An 18,421-nucleotide genomic window follows, 5' to 3' on the forward strand; every position below is an offset into this window, starting at 1 on the left:
CGGAGTAATGGTTAATTAGTTGTAATTTTTCGTTTGTCAAGGGAAATGACCGTATTTAAATGCGTGAGCTAATTATGTTTGTCCTTAATATGATTGGCTTGCCTCTGTGTGTTCATTATAAATGTTTATTAGATTATTTGTCACGATTAACAACTTATGGAGATAAGCAAATTATAATGCCTCGTAATTGAATTCCTTGAATTTTTTTGTGATTCCAAATTACTAATTAGTCTTAATATTTTTGTCTGTTCATTGTTAGCTAAGTAGGTTTCCTTTGTTCCACGGCTACTTATTGTGTTGTTATCTATTTTAAAAATAATTTTTACCTACTTTTAGTATGTACCCAAAAATGTTTAATACTTACATTACTTGGAAAAGTAAGATTGTAGGTATATGTGTGTGCGTGTTTCAGAGAGGCAAACTTCCATTTTTTTTTATGTAAATAGGCTCGCGTTTGACCATGATCTAACCTGATGGTAAGTGTAGATACAGTCTAAGATGGGACACGCTTGCCTAGAAGGTGCCTATTCACTCTTGTTTTGAAGATACCCAAGTTATAAGATTCAGGAAACACAGACTTGGGAAGGGTATTCCAAACCTTAGCCGTGCGTATGAGAAAAGAAGATGCAAAGCGTTTTGTACGGGTCCTAGGGACATCTACAACATAGGGGTGAAAAACCACCCGATGTCTTGCGGTGCGATGGTAAAAAGGCGAAGCTGGTATGACGTCGAATAGCTCCTGAGCACACTCTCCAAAATATATCCTATATAACACTGATAAACATATAGCATCAAACAGATTTTAGTTATCTTTGTATAGAAAGTCATACAAGTGCGTCCACTGATCCGCATCGTACGGATCGCGCGGATTTTATCTACCGTAAAGTTAAATATCCGTTAATCCGTAAGGATCTGTGGATGCCTACAATAAAAATCCACTTCGCGCTATTATTGTAATATTACTGTAGTTATGTTAGTATTTGATTTTAAGTATCAGCGAAAAACGGCTGTATTTAATTGTATTTTTTTTATTATTAAAAACCTTTTCCGACAATTTTCGGGGCATATTTGTTATTGGACGCACAGATTTGATTGAATGTCGGTAAAATCGACTAAAAAATACATGTAAATGTATGTATTTTTCCATTATAGTAAAGGTTTTTAATGTCTTCAATATGTCTCTCAGGCATATTTGTTATAGAACGCAAAGTCTGAATGGCTTCAAATCTAAGCCATTCAGACTTTGCGTTCTCTCTAAGCCTTAGATTGAAACCCTCCCCCAACACCATGATTCGTTAGATACGAGTACTATATTTTGTCAGACTCCATGAATATTACATACACAAACAGTTGCCTTACCAAATCTGAGCATAAGTTTTCATAAAATCTTTAAAAAAATATATAGGTACATTCGTTAACTAGATCTGTATCAGCGGCGAAGAGTTCATACAAGCCGATTCCCGCCGCCGCCTTTAAAAATCCACGCATAGTCATTGTTGTACCGACTGTATCTAGATATATGAAAAATCGGAGTTTGCATCACGTTACATGAATTTCCTTATCTTCACTAAATTCCATCCTTCGCTACTGCTGTCATCGTCATCACTCATCATTATCAACCCATATTTGGCTCACTGCTGAGCTCGAGTCTCCTCACAGAATGAGAGGGGTTAGACCGACATACCACCACGCTGACCCAATGCGGATTGGCAGACTTCACACACGCAGAGAATCAAGATAATTCTCTGGTCTGCCGGTTTCCTCGCGATGTTTGCCTTCACCGTTTGAGACACGTGATATTTAATTTCTTATAATGGACACATCTGAAAAGTTGGAGGTGCATGCCCGGACCGGATTTGAACCTACGCCCTCCGGAATCGGAGGCAGAGGACATATCCACTGGGCTATCACAGCTAACTGCTACTGCTGTATTGATGTATTTATTGAGTACATAGATTGTTCTATAATATTTAATTTAAAAGCAATTGCTTGGAGACAAATTGACCGTGACATTGGTGATTTTAAGTGGGCGAAAAGGTCGTCCTCAGTCTCGACTAAGCCACACATACATCGTAAATATGTGTCGTAACTGCCAGACGCCATGTTCGGCGCGATCACATAATACATTGTCTATTAGACACGTGCAACATTGTAAATCAATTCACAGATAAACAATACCGGGTGCGGCAAGATCGCTTCCTTATTAATTAGCAACTGGCACACCCCGTGGGTTTACTCGTGTAGGTCCCGTTCCCGTGGGAATACGGGGATATTATAGCCTTTGAGACTCACAAATAACGCGGTTTTTTATTGGTAAAAGAATTTTCAAAATCGGTGGAGAGTGGTCCAGATCCTACAACCTCTCAATTTTTAAGTTTTTATTATATTAAAAACCAGTCGACGCCCCGCGGTTTCACCCGTCTAGTTCCTGATCCCGTGAGAAAACGGGGATAAAATTGCCCAAAAATTAAATGGCTTTATATTGGTAAAACAATTTTTAAAATCGGTTCAGTAGATCCAGAGATTACTCACAACCTCTCAAACTTTACCACTTTATAATATTAAGTAGGTATAGTTAGAAAACCGATGGGAGTCTGACGTAGATAGATGAAAACTGGAAAATATGGGAAAACCCACAATAATGTGCCCTAGAGTCCTTACCTATATATTCCACTCCATTTTATATCTGTACGTCCTGTCCTGGGTATAGTTTTCATACTATGGTGCCAGTGGTTCTTCGCTAATAATATAAGGACTATCACGACTAGGGCCTACAAAACCCTCTGTTTTGTATTACTCGTAAGACTAAATGTTATAAGTAAATCAATAAATAATGACGTCATACCTGTGACGTGTGCAGGAGCTGCGCAAGCACAACGTGTGCACGGTGGTGCGCGTGTGCGAGCCGAGCTACGACACGGCGCCGCTCAAGGGGGAGGGCATCGAGGTGCGCGACCTGGCCTACGACGACGGCACCTTCCCCCCCGCCAACGTCGTCGACGACTGGTTCGAGATACTGCGCGACAAGTGAGTACCACGCACTGCATGTAGACCAGCCGCTGTCAGTGTGCATAAAATACTGGACCAACACCGAGTGGCGCGCTCGTCACCGATCCGTTCGCTCAATATATTTGTGCGTTACCCGCAAAAAAAAAATCAAGTTCATTTCAATAATATACAATAAATACCATAGTAGAATAAGTTACCATCTGTAAAATTACTTCTGTGTAATAATACAATTAATAGTAATGTACCTACATGTATTATCATAAGTGCTTGCAACAAACGGGCGCTTAGCAGTGGTAGGTTGGTACCTACATGTCTTAAGTTAATAATAGTTTATTACTTTGTAAATTATGTCCTAATTGTTTTTCCTGCCATTATTCTAAATGTTTATAAAGGTGTGTAAGCCTGTACAAACGAATCGTCATAGTCGTTGTTACGACTAAGATAATAAATAGTAATAATATGGGTCATTATCATTAACAGCCGATGGACGTCCACTGCTGGACATAGGGCTCTTGTATAGACTTCCAAACGTATTACGACGTCAATGTCCATCGGCATCCTGAAATCAGACTGATGTTGTCGGTCTATCTAGTGGTGGGTCGACCAACGACCTCGACGATTCTTTATAATAGGCTACTTGCCTCTTTTGTAAACATAGTTTAAACTGAATTATGGAAGTATTATAAGCTATATTTTATTTTGTCCCGTCAATAATAACCAGTAAAAAAATTAATATGAATAAAAAAATATCTACGTCGAAATTTTTGCCGCCGAAACACAGCACATTAGCAAGTGACGTCATTCATAGAGATAACAGCGTGATTGGCGCTTGCAGTGATGTGATTATATCACGTCACCGCAAGCGCCAATCACAAACCTATGCCTTGTAGCGAATGACGTTACAGTTTATGATTGGCGTTTGCGATGACGTGATAAAAATACAATTTTGTTTTATAAAAATATTACAATTACAGAGTATTTTCACAAATAAAAATGTGATTAGAGTTTCTAGGCATCTACACTGCCTCTATGCAATAAATCTTGTTAGTTTTGTACAGCAGGCGAGTAGCCTATTATAACATTAGTATATAAAAGATGAAAATATATATCTATACTAATATAATAAAGCTGAAGAGTTTGTTTGTTTGTTTGATTGAACGCGCTAATCTCAGGAACTACTGGTCCGATTTGAAAAATTCTTTCAGTGTTAGAGAGCCCATTTATCGAGGAAGGCTATTCCTACAGGAACGGGAACCACGCGAGTGAAACCGCGCGGCGTCATCTAGTAATAAATGAACCATGTCCGTTTGCAGGGCGGCCAACAAGCCCGAGGCGGCGGTGGCGGTGCACTGCGTGGCCGGGCTGGGCCGCGCGCCCGTCATGGTGGCCATCGCGCTCATCGAGCTCGGCATGAAGTACGAGGAGGCCGTCGAGACCATCCGAGAGTGAGTAACTGTCTTACTGTCACAATAGGTCTAACATGCGATCTACAACATATCTTGTGATTCATTTATTTTGCTATCATCCGCGAAAAGTCGACGAACCCATGCGACAACGTCACCCAGGTCCTTTGCGCGTTGACTTTGCAATTGCAAGTTGTAGAGACAACATCTCCTGAGGATGCTCCGGTTTCGGGGTGAAACGTACGTAGATTGTATTTTGTCGGACCTGGCTGACGTTGTCGCATGGGTTTGTTGACTTTTTGCGGATGATAGCAAAATAAATAAATCATTACATAATCATGATGAACTTCCGCAAAGTAACGCCTGCTTCTATCCAATACATATCTTGTGAATACAAAATGACATAATTTTTAAAAAATTGCTTGGAAATAAAATGTATTACATGACGGGCTACTTATATACCTATTGTTAAATGGTGATAAACTGAAAAAGGATAAACCTGGCTGAGTTTGTTGTGGACTTTTCTTTGGAACCCTCGTTCCAAAGGGACTATACTCATTAGGAGATCCTATTATGTAAACATGCTTTGTCATCGTTGCAGCCAACGTCGAGGCGCCATCAACTCGAAGCAGCTCTCGTACCTGGAGAAGTACCGGCCCAAGTCGCGTCTGAAGAAGAACGGACACAAGAACTCTTGCTGCGTGCAATAGTCGCCCCGAGCTGGACAGCGGATGTAGCTCTGCTTTCACACACACACTGACACACGGAGCATAGACAACAAACTAGATGTAACTTACCCGTCGAGCCTTTTTTGACAAATACCCGCGCCCTCCCCTGATTTTTACCACAGAGGTTTTAACCGAATTCTTGATTTCCACCCGAGCTTGGACATTCCTAGAGAGCTAGAGAATTTGGTTACGATCTCACCGCAGTTTTTTTTTTTGACGTAATCGAGTTTTCTCTGAAAGGGGAATGCCCACCGGCCCATACAACGTCCAACCCCGTATAAAAGAAAAATAGAATAAATAATCTAGTTAAATAATTGGCATAATTACAGTATGTTTCTTGATTTTAAAAAATTATATTTTTCTTATATTTTTTTCGCCAAAGCGGCGAAGTAGCTGTATTTTCCAACCAACCAACCAACCAACAACAAAAACAAAAACCAATCGTAAATCTTCAAAAAATAAAACCCAGGCTGTATGGTCAACAATCTTTGCCCCATAGTGTAAATGTCGTAAAATTTTGTACTATTTTTTTTTTGATAAAGTAATGATTTCTTTATTAAAGTAAAATTATCAAGACTTTTTGGAAATACGTAAGTAAATTGCCGGGTGGGTAGGCCTGGGCCTGGGCCGGGGCCGGGCATTCCCTTTCGTAATCGACAGCCCCGTTTGCGCTGACGTATGTTCGAAGCGATGGCGTTCGATGTACCCTCGTGCTGTACTCGTACTAGTGGAATATGTTAATAGTTGGCGAGCCACGATTTGTGTTCATACTTGAAACGGTTACTTGGGTATTTACATACTGAATTGAAATCATAATAACTTCAATAATAATGATCCAGTCAGAGTCGTGCTTACTCTTACAACTCTTTACGGTTATACTATATTTTTTTTTCTATGTGTGTTGAAATATGTTTTCCTGAATATTATTTTCTTCCGTAGAGACTTAATATTATCAATAAGATGAAAAAGAGCCATAATAGGAGCAATTTGAATGATTTTCTTTTTCGTGTTTTCTTAAGACGACTATTATATTTTGCTCTGACTAAAAAAATGTATGTTAAATTTCTTATATTATTTAATTATGTCGATTTAAGTTATATAGCCACGGTCTGCAAACTATTTCACAAATTTACCTTTGACTAATTAATATTATTAATGTATTGACGAAATTCTAATTAAATTGTATCCCAACAAAAAAAAATGATAAACTTGACTCACAGAATGTTCCAATAAAATAGCTCTTTGATATTATTTTTCTATTTCTAATTTTATGAAGATATCAAAATATATGATTGTGTAACCACGGAACAGTCACATTCATAAATAAAAATATTTATAAGCAAATTTATCGATGTTTGATTTAACGCCTTACCTTTTTAACCGACTTTCAAAAAGGAGGAGGTTCTACATTCGGCTGTATGTATGTTTTTTTTATGTATGTCCAGCGATAATTCCGTCATTTATGGACCGAATTTGAAAATTCTTTTTGTGTTTTGAAGGGTTTGATTCCAGGGTGGTCCCATTTTTTTTCATGGTTATAATAAAATGATAACTCAGTAGGTACTGAAAAAAATTTATTGGAGTTTCAAATGAGGTAGATCAATCGATGTTGTTCTTTAAAAAATGTTACAAATTATTTTCACAACATCATATTCAAAAAAATATTCTCTTGTGAATAACTATCACTTTACAAAGTTATTCAAATTAATATTCTGTTGTGAAATACTATCACTTCACAATGTTATTTATAAGAAAAACAGTTCAGTAAGGCGAATTTAACGTAAACGTTTTAGGACATAATAGGTAAGTAAGTACTGCTACGGCTAAAAAAAAATTAAACTAACTCTAATAATTTTGAAATACCAAAAATTCGATATTTCTGTAAATTAAAACACTTGAAATCACTACTGAAAAAAAAAATTAATCACGTTTTGATATTTCGCTTGACGACTTATATTTTTGACAACACTTAAAAATAGGTTACAAAATTTGCAAAAAAAACTCCAGAGTTTTTTTAAGTAAAAAATTTACAAGATGCTAGAGAAACGCACTTAACGATTGCTGTTACAATATACACGAATGTAATTACAAACCGTCAAGTCTACTAACGCGATGAAAATTCAACAAATAAAAATTTGTAAACAATTCGCTCGTGCGAATTGTTTACAAATTTTTGTAAGGATTAAATTAAATAATTTAATCCTTACTTACATACAACATAACAGGTATTTTTGTTTCTTTTCTTATTGAGTACATCATCACGATACAGTATTTTTATTTTATTACTGTTTATATATATGATAACAGTAGGTAGCCTATATGCTGCTCAATAACCTCTTCTATTCTTCAGTGAAAGTCCCATTAAAATTGGTTTAGCTGTACCAGAGACAACAGACTAACAAAGATTGACAAAGTCTGAAGGCCTAGTGGCAGTTTGATACTGTTACTATCGCGTTAACGTAAACGCTAATTTCTAAGGAATTTAAACAGTGCCATCTCGTGACAATACTGCACAACTGTTTCAATTCCATATAAATTCGCGTTTACGTCAACACGATAGTAACAGTATGAAAATATTGAAAAATCCCACTAGGCACCAGTGGCATGCACTAGTGCCCACATTAAAGTACTAAAAGATATTTTCTTAATACTTTTAAATGCAGATTTTCCCAGTTTGGTTAATTTTTCTTACTAGTGCATACCCTGATCGACAACCTTGGGCACGACACTGCTAGGCACACTGTATTCAATAAGAAAAGAAATACTAAAACGTCAACTGACTCTGAAATAATTCCTAGAAAACGTGCTTTTCTAACATAAGTAACACAAATTTTAAATTAAAAAGATTTAACACTAATAACACAACACACAAAGTAAAATGGACATTGGACTCGACTTGTGAAAATGTCGAAATATGAAATTCTTTAAAACAAATGTACTTAACAAACATACGTAAATAACTGTAATTCTACATTAGGTACTAATTAAAACTTATAAGCTATCAGCAAATTCTATAAATCTAGTAAAAACTATTGAGACAATCAATATAAATTTAAAAATAAAATCCAAGCATTTTCATAGATTTCAGTGATTTAAAAATATATTATGAAATACAATGAGATTCTAGCAGTTTCTAAAATATTGTTTATAATCTATTTAGATTCAAATCTTAAGTGTGCAGGCCTCGACGATCTCAGACCAATTATAGAAGAACCAGTCTCGTACGTAGTCACGCCATTTTCTGAGGAAAACGATCGTAAATATGGTATATATCATAAATTAAACTAGAAGTTTTTGCCCGTTTTTAACACCATTCTACTACAAAAAAAGGTATTTTTACGGAGCTCTTTAACCGACGAACACGATAACAACTATGAAACATCGATACTATAGAGACAGTCTTTATAATCGCATTAGATCATTGATCATATACTTTGACAGAAAAATAATGTCTAGCGAGGCGAGTCATATACAATAATTGGCCTGAGGCTACCATAGTTTATTGATTAGCAATATGTGTAAAATTCAGCGCTGGGATTGTTTGTGATGTTTCGTAATTTAGCAATGGTACTACAGATGGCGCGTTTAAAACTTAACAGTATGTTTCGATTATTTTGTTAACGCATCCAACTTACTCCCCAAGTCAATAGTTCGTAGAGACATTTATGTGTTACCGTACTGTATTGATTAGCAATATGTGTGTCGGTTTAAACGCTGAGATTAATTGTGTTGTTTCGAAATTTTGCAGTGGTACTACAGATGGCGCTTTTAAAACTTAACAGTATGTTTCGATTACACTTTTCTAAACACATCCAACTTACTCCCCAAGTCAATAGTTCGTAGAGACATTTATGTGTTACCGTACTGTATTGATTAGCAATATGTGTGTCGGTTTAAACGCTGGGATTAATTGTGTTGTTTCATAGTTTAGCAGTGTTACTACAGATGGCGCTTTTAAAACTTAACAGTATGTTCGACATTCGATTACACTTTTCTTAACGCGTCCAACTTACTCAATCGTTCGTAGAGAAGTTTAACTTCAACTAAAGGTACTAGCTACACCGGTATCACTATGCCGCGTACTTGTGCGCCTTGCTGCCACGCTGAACTTACGCTTGCAACCGTTCTAGTTCATATAACACATTTATGTGTTACCATACTTTATTGACTGTGTGTTACCATAGTTTATTAATTAGCAATATGTGTAAAACTCAGCGCTGGGATTAATTGTGTTGTTTCATAGTTTAGCAGTGGTACTACAGATGGCGCTTTTAAAACTTAACAGTATATTCGATATTACATTACACATTTCTTAACGCATCCATCTTATTCCCCAAGTTAATCGTTCGTAGAGAAGTTTAACTTTTTTTTTTTAACGAAAGCTACTAGCTACACCGGTATCACTGTGCCGCGTACTTGTGCGCCTTGCCGCCGTAGCGCGCCACGAAGGCGGGCACGCTGAACTTGCGCTTGCAGCCGTCGTAGTTCATGTAGCGCACCTTGCCGAACACGGCGCGCTCCGCCCAGCCCTGGTCGTGCACGCCGCAGATCGACCACATGCAACCTGGAAACATGAATTCAACTTAAATTAAAATATGTATTTAATTACGAGCAGGGTGGTATGTCTACGAAAAATCTGTTTAAAAAAAATCAATTGTTAATTATTCATAATATTTTGGACTAAAATGGTCAAGTCAACCAATCAACCAACAAAATCCAATCCAATAACCAGCTTAACAAAGGTCGTTTTTTGAAGTCGATTCATTATATTGGAATCCTCTGCTAATAGTCATTTTGCATTATTTTATGTATATAGATGACATCAATGGCGGATCCGTGGTTTGACTGTTACGTTATCCACGACTAATGACATGCGGCTAACATAGGTATATATGATAATATATAATAATAATATATTATTGACACCTGCCATCCGTCGGGAGTGACATATTTTTTTCAAACAAATAAATAAAATTAATTTAAATATATACGCTACAAATAAGCCAAATCAAATAGAAACAGTAAAATGAATTTGAATAACATTATAAAACATAGAAAATATACGACGAGTTGGCGGCCAGAGCACCAGCGCACGAAATAACATATCGTTGTCGACGTCGCCGTCGTCGTCTAACGAATTTAAGACCCCGCCAACATCTGCGGAGGATGAGACACCCGTGCGGACGACTCCTAAGGGTGTCACCACACGACGACGGCTACACCAACAACAACAGCAACAACACCAGCAGGACGTCGATGACATACCACTACCGGAAAGATTGGATCAAGAGGGGCTACGGGTTCCGGTGAGTGTTCCCGCTACCGGTGGTGTAGTGCGTCGCATGAGATGGTCCACTCAATGAGAGCGTCATGCGAGCGTAATATGGGGCGACAGAGGGGGAACTAACCTTACTGCGTACCGGTCAAGGATGTTGACTATGTTTCAGACTTTTGAGCCAACAGTGACCGTGACTGCGCAGCGACTATCAGATCAGGTGCGTGCAATCCAGCGACGTCATCTGCTGGATGAAGCTCACCTTGAACGACTGCGCTCTACTTCAATACAAATCGATATCATCCGTAGCTTACCTCAGCAAACATTGCAAACCAACACCCTAGAGGAGCTACAGGATGGTATCAATATGCAAGTAAGTAACCAGAATGATGAGTAACTGAGGAGAACTTTGGAGGATTCTATTGTGACATACAGGTATATGCCTCTTAATTTAAGACCAAAATTGCCTCGTTTACCTGTATGTAGACGAAATATGGCGTTAGTGGGGGTTCTAGATCAGATTTTAGGAGAATATCTCGTAACATCTGAGGACCTAAGTGAGAGAAAAAAAAACATATATTACATATAATAGGTACAGGCAAAGTCAGTCGGGTCAGTAGAAGTATAACATTTCCTTACCAACATATCCATTAGGGTCCCTCCCATCAACACTATAGTGATCGTTCAGATAGATGGCATACTTCAGCGCGTCCTCCGGGCTGGGCGTCCACTCCAGGATCTTCTTGCACCAGTACATCCGCAGGAAGCCGTGCATCTTGCCCTCCTTCACCATCTGTATCTGCGCAGAGTTCCACAGGTCGTCGTGTGTCTGCGCTTTGGATAACTGCTCCAGGGTGTATATGTGTGATCTTTTGTCTTTTCTGGAAAACATGTCATTTTATTAATCCCACTAATTGGACCCCATATTAATTTATCACTATCAGCCTATTTTAATGACCCACTATAGGACCATTCCCAACTTAAAATTCCCATTTACAACTTATAGAGGAACTATTTTAACATAGCCAACTTCCCCACTCTAAGCTGAGAATTATTAAGAAGAGTTTTTTTTTAAAAAAAAAAGAAAAGCCTGATGTAATCCAAAACCACATAGACTAACCATTGATTTTCAAAAGAGCAACTGTTGAGTTTATTGCCGGCTCTTCTCAGCCAATCCTGCCTTCCGAACCGCTGGGTACTATCACCAGTCTTCTCCACTTCCCTGTTGTGTCCCTTACCAGTGCTATAGCTCAATGAGTTAAGACCGTGACGTTTGGAAGTCCTTACAGGAGGCCTATGTCCAGCAGAGAAAGTCCACCGGATGGTGACGATGGTACCTGTGGATGTCGAGCGTCTTCTGCGCCCAGGCGCTGGCCCCCTGGATGCTGTCGTAGTGCTCGCAGTAGAAGCAGTAGTTGTCGGCCAGCTCGCGCCGCACGATGGCCTCCTCGAGGAACGCGTTCACGCTCTCCGTGTACTGCTTCTTGTACTGCTGCACGCATAGCGCCACCCGCTGGACTGATATTTGACCTGCAATTTAACGAAATACACGTTTATCGTTATCAACCTCAGACTAAATACAGAAGGACTAGTATCGCACCCAAATTCACGAACAAAATTTTCTGCCATTTTCTAAGGAAAACTAGCTTAGATTTCATACATATTTTATACTAAACTAGCAGTTTTTGTTCGTTTTTTACACCATATAACTACACAAAAAGGTATTTTTACGGAGGTTTTTAACCGACGGACACGATTTTAAACTATGAAACATCGATTCTTTAGAGACAGTGTTTATAATCGCATAAGATCGTTGATCATATACGTTGACAGAAAAATTATGTCTTGCGAGGCAGGTCTTTATCTAATTAGTCTGAGTTATCAACCCATGTTCGGCTCTCTGCTGAGCACGAGTCTCCTCTCAGAATGAGACGGGTTAGGCCAATAGTCCACCACGCTGGCCCGAAGTGGTTTGGTAGACTACACACACGTAGAGATAAGTATAAGAACATTCTCTGGTATGCAGGTTTCCTTACGATGTTTTCCTTCACCGTTTGAGACACGTGATATTTATTTTTTTAATATACTATAAAACACAGTCTTCCACAGTATCTGTCTGTCTGTTTGCGATAGACTCAAAGATTATTGAACGTATTTTCATGCGATTTTCAACAATAGATGAAGTATTTATGGGGAACGTTTCGGTGTATAAAACGTTTATTACATACTTTTTTTGCTGCGTAAACAGACATAAATTACAGTTAATTTAGTACTACGATTTTTTCATAGTTACACGGAATTGTAAACCTGACGCTCTATCTCGATCAAACGACTTAGATACTCGTATCTCGTGAAGACAAATGTAAACCAATAGCAGCACAAACGGAAATATCGCTCTATCTATGTATGCGACGAAAGAGTTGAGACTGGGACTCCTCCGCCGCCATTGGTTGACACTATGTTTATTTGTCTTTACGACATGTCGTCCGTTGCATGCTAGGCACAGTGAATATGAGGTTTTAATTTTAACTCGACACCTCCACGCGTTTTCGGGATTGGGATGAAAATGACTTGTCACACGGACAGAAAACAAAGTGATCTTACAAGAGATCCGCTATAACCTTTTGTAGTATGTGGAAAACAAAAAACATACCAAAATGGAACCACGGCGAGAGGTTACTCAGTGCGTCTAGCGTGGGGTCGTTCCGCTTGGTGGCGAATATCTTAAGGCGCACGTCGAGGAAGCTCTTCACCACCCGCGCGGCGCAGTCGTAGCCCGGCGCCGCCCACGTGACCGGCCCCACCGACTTGTCCGCCTCGCGGGATTCTATAGCCTCGTCCCAATCTATGGGCTATACAGGAAAAGGTAGTTATTCTAAAGACTATCATAATTATTTAAATATTTGTAAAAAGCGCGATCACAAGAAAAAAAATTAATAATTGTTTTTAAAACTGCTTTTAAAACTTCTTTACGCACGCTTGACTTGGGGAGTAAGACTTGTGAATGCGCTACGGAAAGGGTATTGGAACTGACATGCTGTTGTTTTAAAAGCGCCATCTGCAGTAACACTGCTGAACTACGAAACAACACAAGTAGGTCCAGCGCCAAATCAGAAGGTGTCCTGTATCAAAATTAGTTTGGGGGGCCCAAATGAAGGGTAAATTTCTCACATAAGAAACAAAAATGCAAAACAAAACATAGGAATTAGGATGTTTCCATTTTATGGGTGCTCGCTTAACCCAGGAACAAAAGAAATTGCTTTTTTACTTTTGTCATTTCTGGAGTGAAACTCTAAAGGCAGTTTTTTTTCCGGAAAGCACCAGATTCAGTGTGATTCTGGATTGCATTTTACTAATTTTTGCATTCACACTTAAGGGGCCTCTTGTAGTCTGGGGGCCCGTATCAAACGTATCAATGATATTTATTTAGTTTATTTATTTCCTACAGAAAAACAAAACTTATGCAAACAAAGTCTGTGGTGTTTACTACAAGAATATAATTGCTCAATTACCTCTGGCTCAAACTGACTGGTGTGAGGATGTTTGATGACGGGAGGGAACTCGGTGAGATACTCGTCCAACTTGGAGTTGATCTTGTTCCGGATGGTGCGCGCCGAGTACTCCTGCTTGTCGGACGCCACCCAGCACGGCACTATGTTGTGTGCGTCTACCTTCAAAATACATACATAAAATGTATACGTCTGTTTGTTGGTAAGACTTAGAATGAGTATCCAAAGCTGCTCTAATAGGATCTTACCAAATTTGGCTAGGCAGGAAGAAAAACACGAGCAGAGAACGGGGAGTGTTGATCGATCGTCAAGGAATTCCTTAACCCTACATCCTGTAGTCACAAGTTCAGGACTCTGCTCGGAGATTTTCTCTCTACCACGCGATGGACCCGGCACCCGCACGGTGAATTCATGGAATGCTAAGATATTCATCTCATATTGAACATATAATGCAATGCCTCCAGTTATAGAGCATCTAATTATAGGTAATTTTATGTATATTTTTATGTAATTATGCCTTAACCTAATCTTAATATATAAATGCGAAAGGTCATTCGTCACGAAATCTCGAAACCGCTTTATTTACAAACCTGAAATTTAGCAGGGAGGTAGTTTATAGTTTGTAGGTATCTACTAAGAACGGATTTTGCATATTTGCATAGGGCCGGATTAAAGAGGTCTAGGTACGAAGTGGCAGGCGTCCGCTAGTAGTATATATTAGAAAGTTTGAAGAATGGGGAACCTTAGACCTTTCCAGAGATTTAATTTTCTATCCCCTAACTTTGGACTATCGCCATGGTATATGTAAAAAGACACAGTTAATATTAAAAAAAGGACATAACATGAGTTGCTTAATTTGATGTTTCAAGCTTAACTCCTATAATATTTTTTACGAAAAATTGTAAAATCATTGCAAGCACCTTTGATACATCTATATTCTCAGATTTCGGATTAAAAATATCATACAATCAATGATAATAATCAGGATCAACAGCTAAACTGGCATGTCGCATGGCGACTTCGTTCGTAACACTCCCGATGTTCCGCGCGGGCCGGGGGCGTGTATCGATGAATGAAAACCCACGACTGATACACGTCACTTCCCCGCACGCATGATTTCACACCCGCGCAGTCTTTCCCTTTCCCTGTCGCCCGCATATCATGGGAGTGTTATTAACAAACTAACCAGACTATATAAGTATGACCCTTAACCACATAGGCTAATCTTTTTTTTTTTTTATTCTTCTTCAGGAGGGGAAATCCTCATGGACACCCTAAAGGGTAGTGCCGGACTCCTACCGGCTAAAACCCCTCCTATCGCCCTGTTAGCCGTGTACCCGCCTTTCAGCCTATAACACGGTAACATTTTTGTCTGTCTTAAGTTCTTGTTATTTTCCTCCTCTTTTCCTCCTTTTCCTTTTCCCTAATAATATCCTCAAGGAAATAACATAGGCTAATCTGAACTTAACTAACTTAACTAACTTAACATTATACCTGTATTAATGGTATATTCTTTTTAAATTTCTTCTTGGCCCCTTCCACCCACCCCATGGGAACCCTGAGGGGGTTGAAGTCGCACACCACGGCGCCTATCTTGTGGTCTATGATCCACTGCGGCAACGCGTCTGCTCCACTCCCTTCCAGCAGGTGGAAGGATATGTTTAACTTTTTGCATTCCGCTGCTACTTTTTCTAGACCTGCAAATAAATTTAAGTGATGTCTTTTACTATTGCTGTACTTTAGAAAACTTTTACAGGAGCGATCTTTCCAAAACTGTGATTAAATTTTACAAAATTAAATACTTAATTTGAACAACACAATCAAAGAAGTGTTAGTATTAGTTAACTGTCAAGGATGTCCTTAATCCTACACTATCGCTCACAAGTCCAGGGAATTGCGAGGAGTTTTTCTCTCTGCCACACAATGGACTATGGAAATATACTCTATACTGTCTGTCATTAAAAAATCTAAATATTAACATTCTGTTTCGCGAATAAACATCTGATCCTATTTTAAAATGCTTTGACCAATGGAAAGCTATATTATCAGCGAGTAACATAGGCTATTGTAACTCAGTATTCCCATAGGAACAGAACTATGCAGATAAATCTGTGGGTCTGCTGGTAGAAAATAAGGTCATTTTATTTATACTTACCCAGTCTGCTATAAAATAAATACCAATTACCTTTAATTAAAAAATGGAATTGTCTAACAGAGGCATCTAAATATTTGGCTATTAAGCAGAAGCAAACATGGAGCGGCACTTCATTCTTCAGTGCCAACTTCTGTGCAAACAGAAAAGCCCAGTTGTCTTGCACCCTGCTGTCTCTTGACATCCAATACACTATACCTGTCAAAAAAAAAAAACATATTATAGTCAGATGCAATGTTTATGACGTTTCCGAACATTGTGCGTTAAGCTGCGCAGTAAAAGATTTTAGGTGTCAGCCGCAACGCACAGGGGCGGCGGCAAGGCATTCCTCCGAGCACGTTTATCACCCACCCGCCGTCGCTTATGCGGCTTGACTTTACGTATGACCGGCGCCGTTTTGACGGCCTACGTGGCGCAGTGGTATGCGCGGTGGATTTACAAGACGGAGGTCCTGGGTTCGATCACTGGCTGGGCAGATTGAGGTTTTCTTAATTGGCCCAGGTCTGGCTGGTGGGAGGCTTCGGCCGTGGCTATTTACCACCTTACCGACAAAGACGTACCGCCAAGCGATTTCGTGTTCCGGTATGATGTCGTGTAGAAACCGAAAGGGGTGTGGACTTTCATCCTCCTCCTCACAAGTTAGCTCGCTTAGTGCATACTATACATCTGTTATGATTGGATAAACATTAGTTGATAGATAGATTGTCAAAACTGTTGTACTGTCAACCTATCTTATCTGCAATCTGACTATTGATCAAATACCTCAAGGAACTTGCAACATTTTCTTATCAGTGCTAAAATATAGGGTTGTCAGGTCTTTACTTATTATAAAAATTTTGTTTTAAGATATTATTTTATGTATTACATACTTGACTGGAAGATTAAGTTTCAGCATACTTCAGTACAATTGTATAATTAGAATATATTGAATATGAAACTTTAAAAAGTGTGCCACCCCTAAAATGATATTACAGTATGTTTCAAAGATTACACATTGACTTTTGATATACAGTACTGATAGCGACTCTCTATAAAGACTAATACAGTATGATTTATTTAAATTGGACTATACAGGCTGATCATAAAGATATATTGTGAATACAATTTCTATGTGTCACTCATATCAACAAACTATGAAGCCTTACAGTAAACAAAAGTTTAATGAAATCTTAGATGAAAATTGTAATGAAATTTTCTAAAAATCTCAATGGCCAGTTTTTTTTAAAGAAATAATAAAGAGGTAAAGTTTGTGAGGTTGTAAGGGATAATCTCTGAATCTACAGAACCAATTTTGAAAATTCTTTTACCTATAGAAAGGAATTCATTTACTTATATTTGTAAGTCTCAGTTTATCTCCGTATTCTAACAGGAACGGGATCTACGTGGATGAAACTGCGGGTAATTAATGTTTATACCTTCACAGCCGTCCGCAACCTCCTGCTCCTGTGATATTATGCGCACACGTTTTTTGTTAAAATTAAATGTTAAGATCGATTCAGCGGTCCCTTCCCGCTTCTTTTGTATTTGGTTCATGAAATCACTGATATTATTGTTTTTGCCTTCGGCAGTGGTCGTTGGCGCAGACAGTTTGAGCTTTTTCGCTGATGAAGCCATCTTCGTATTATAGTTTAAAAATCTTACAACACTAATCTTCATTAAACATCTTAATTTTCGAAACAATAAAAACAACAAATTTCAAAGGTTTTGGTGGGTTGTATTTGCTTTTGATAATGCTTTGACAGTTGACGTTGACATTGACACTTGACAGCCGGTACACACAAATAATTGTAAAATATTGCCATTAAAATCCCATGCCTACATTAATAGTCTGATAAATAATATATATTTATCAGATAAACGCTTTAGGTGTCAAAGGATAAACGAGCACAATATGTGCTCTTTAGTACAAAAAAAATTCTCCGTCTCCTATAAAAATGATTGAGGTGTCATTCAATTCGGAATTGAATAAACTTAGTTTTTGAAAAAATTGGAGGCACTCTTGCAAAAATTTCAAAAGTTATAAACAATTAACTAAAAATGAAAAGGGGTTCGGTTTTTGACTCATAACTCAAAAACAATTTGAGATATTTATTTAATTTGACAAAAGATTCAAAAAGAATAAGAAAATTTTCTAACAAAAACTGTAACCTTTAAAAGTCTATAGTCCACAACTTTAGGCTTTTTACACAACAATATCACTTCTCAAAAAGGTTCTTTTAGGGCGACACTTTTCGTTTTGATTCACATACATTATATTTTTAATAATAAGCTTTACGGCTCTGGGTTCTGGCCCTTTTGAGCCCGGATTCACAAACAATAAATTAATTATCTCGGACCAATAATAG

The 18,421-nt window shown here is 38.3% G+C and overlaps 2 protein-coding genes across 4 annotated transcripts in view; one reads left to right on the forward strand and one right to left on the reverse strand.

Moving 5' to 3' along the window:
• Positions 1 to 6,484, forward strand: part of LOC112055964 (PRL-1 phosphatase) — a 36,986-nt gene extending 30,502 nt beyond the window's left edge. For all 3 annotated transcript variants that reach the window (XM_024096269.2, XM_024096267.2, XM_024096270.2), the window contains exons 4-6: positions 2,861 to 3,027; positions 4,323 to 4,454; positions 5,014 to 6,484. In XM_024096269.2, coding sequence (XP_023952037.1) covers positions 2,861 to 3,027; positions 4,323 to 4,454; positions 5,014 to 5,122 — 408 coding nt within the window. In that variant the 3' untranslated portion in view covers positions 5,123 to 6,484. The remainder of the gene's footprint in view (positions 1 to 2,860; positions 3,028 to 4,322; positions 4,455 to 5,013) is intronic.
• Positions 6,485 to 6,701: 217 nt separating this feature from the next.
• LOC112055963 (deoxyribodipyrimidine photo-lyase) lies at positions 6,702 to 17,819 on the reverse strand. Its single transcript, XM_024096266.2, has 8 exons — positions 17,492 to 17,819; positions 16,110 to 16,274; positions 15,419 to 15,621; positions 13,928 to 14,086; positions 13,069 to 13,267; positions 11,753 to 11,945; positions 11,055 to 11,296; positions 6,702 to 9,704 (listed from the first exon to the last, which is right to left on the reverse strand). The coding sequence occupies exons 1-8, from the start codon at positions 17,730 to 17,732 to the stop codon at positions 9,541 to 9,543; spliced, it is 1,566 nt and encodes a 521-aa protein (XP_023952034.1). The 5' UTR covers positions 17,733 to 17,819; the 3' UTR covers positions 6,702 to 9,540.
• Positions 17,820 to 18,421: the final 602 nt, after the last annotated feature.

Source organism: Bicyclus anynana, chromosome 1 (genome assembly GCF_947172395.1).
Source record: "Bicyclus anynana chromosome 1, ilBicAnyn1.1, whole genome shotgun sequence".
NCBI classification, from domain to species: Eukaryota; Metazoa; Arthropoda; class Insecta; order Lepidoptera; family Nymphalidae; genus Bicyclus; species Bicyclus anynana.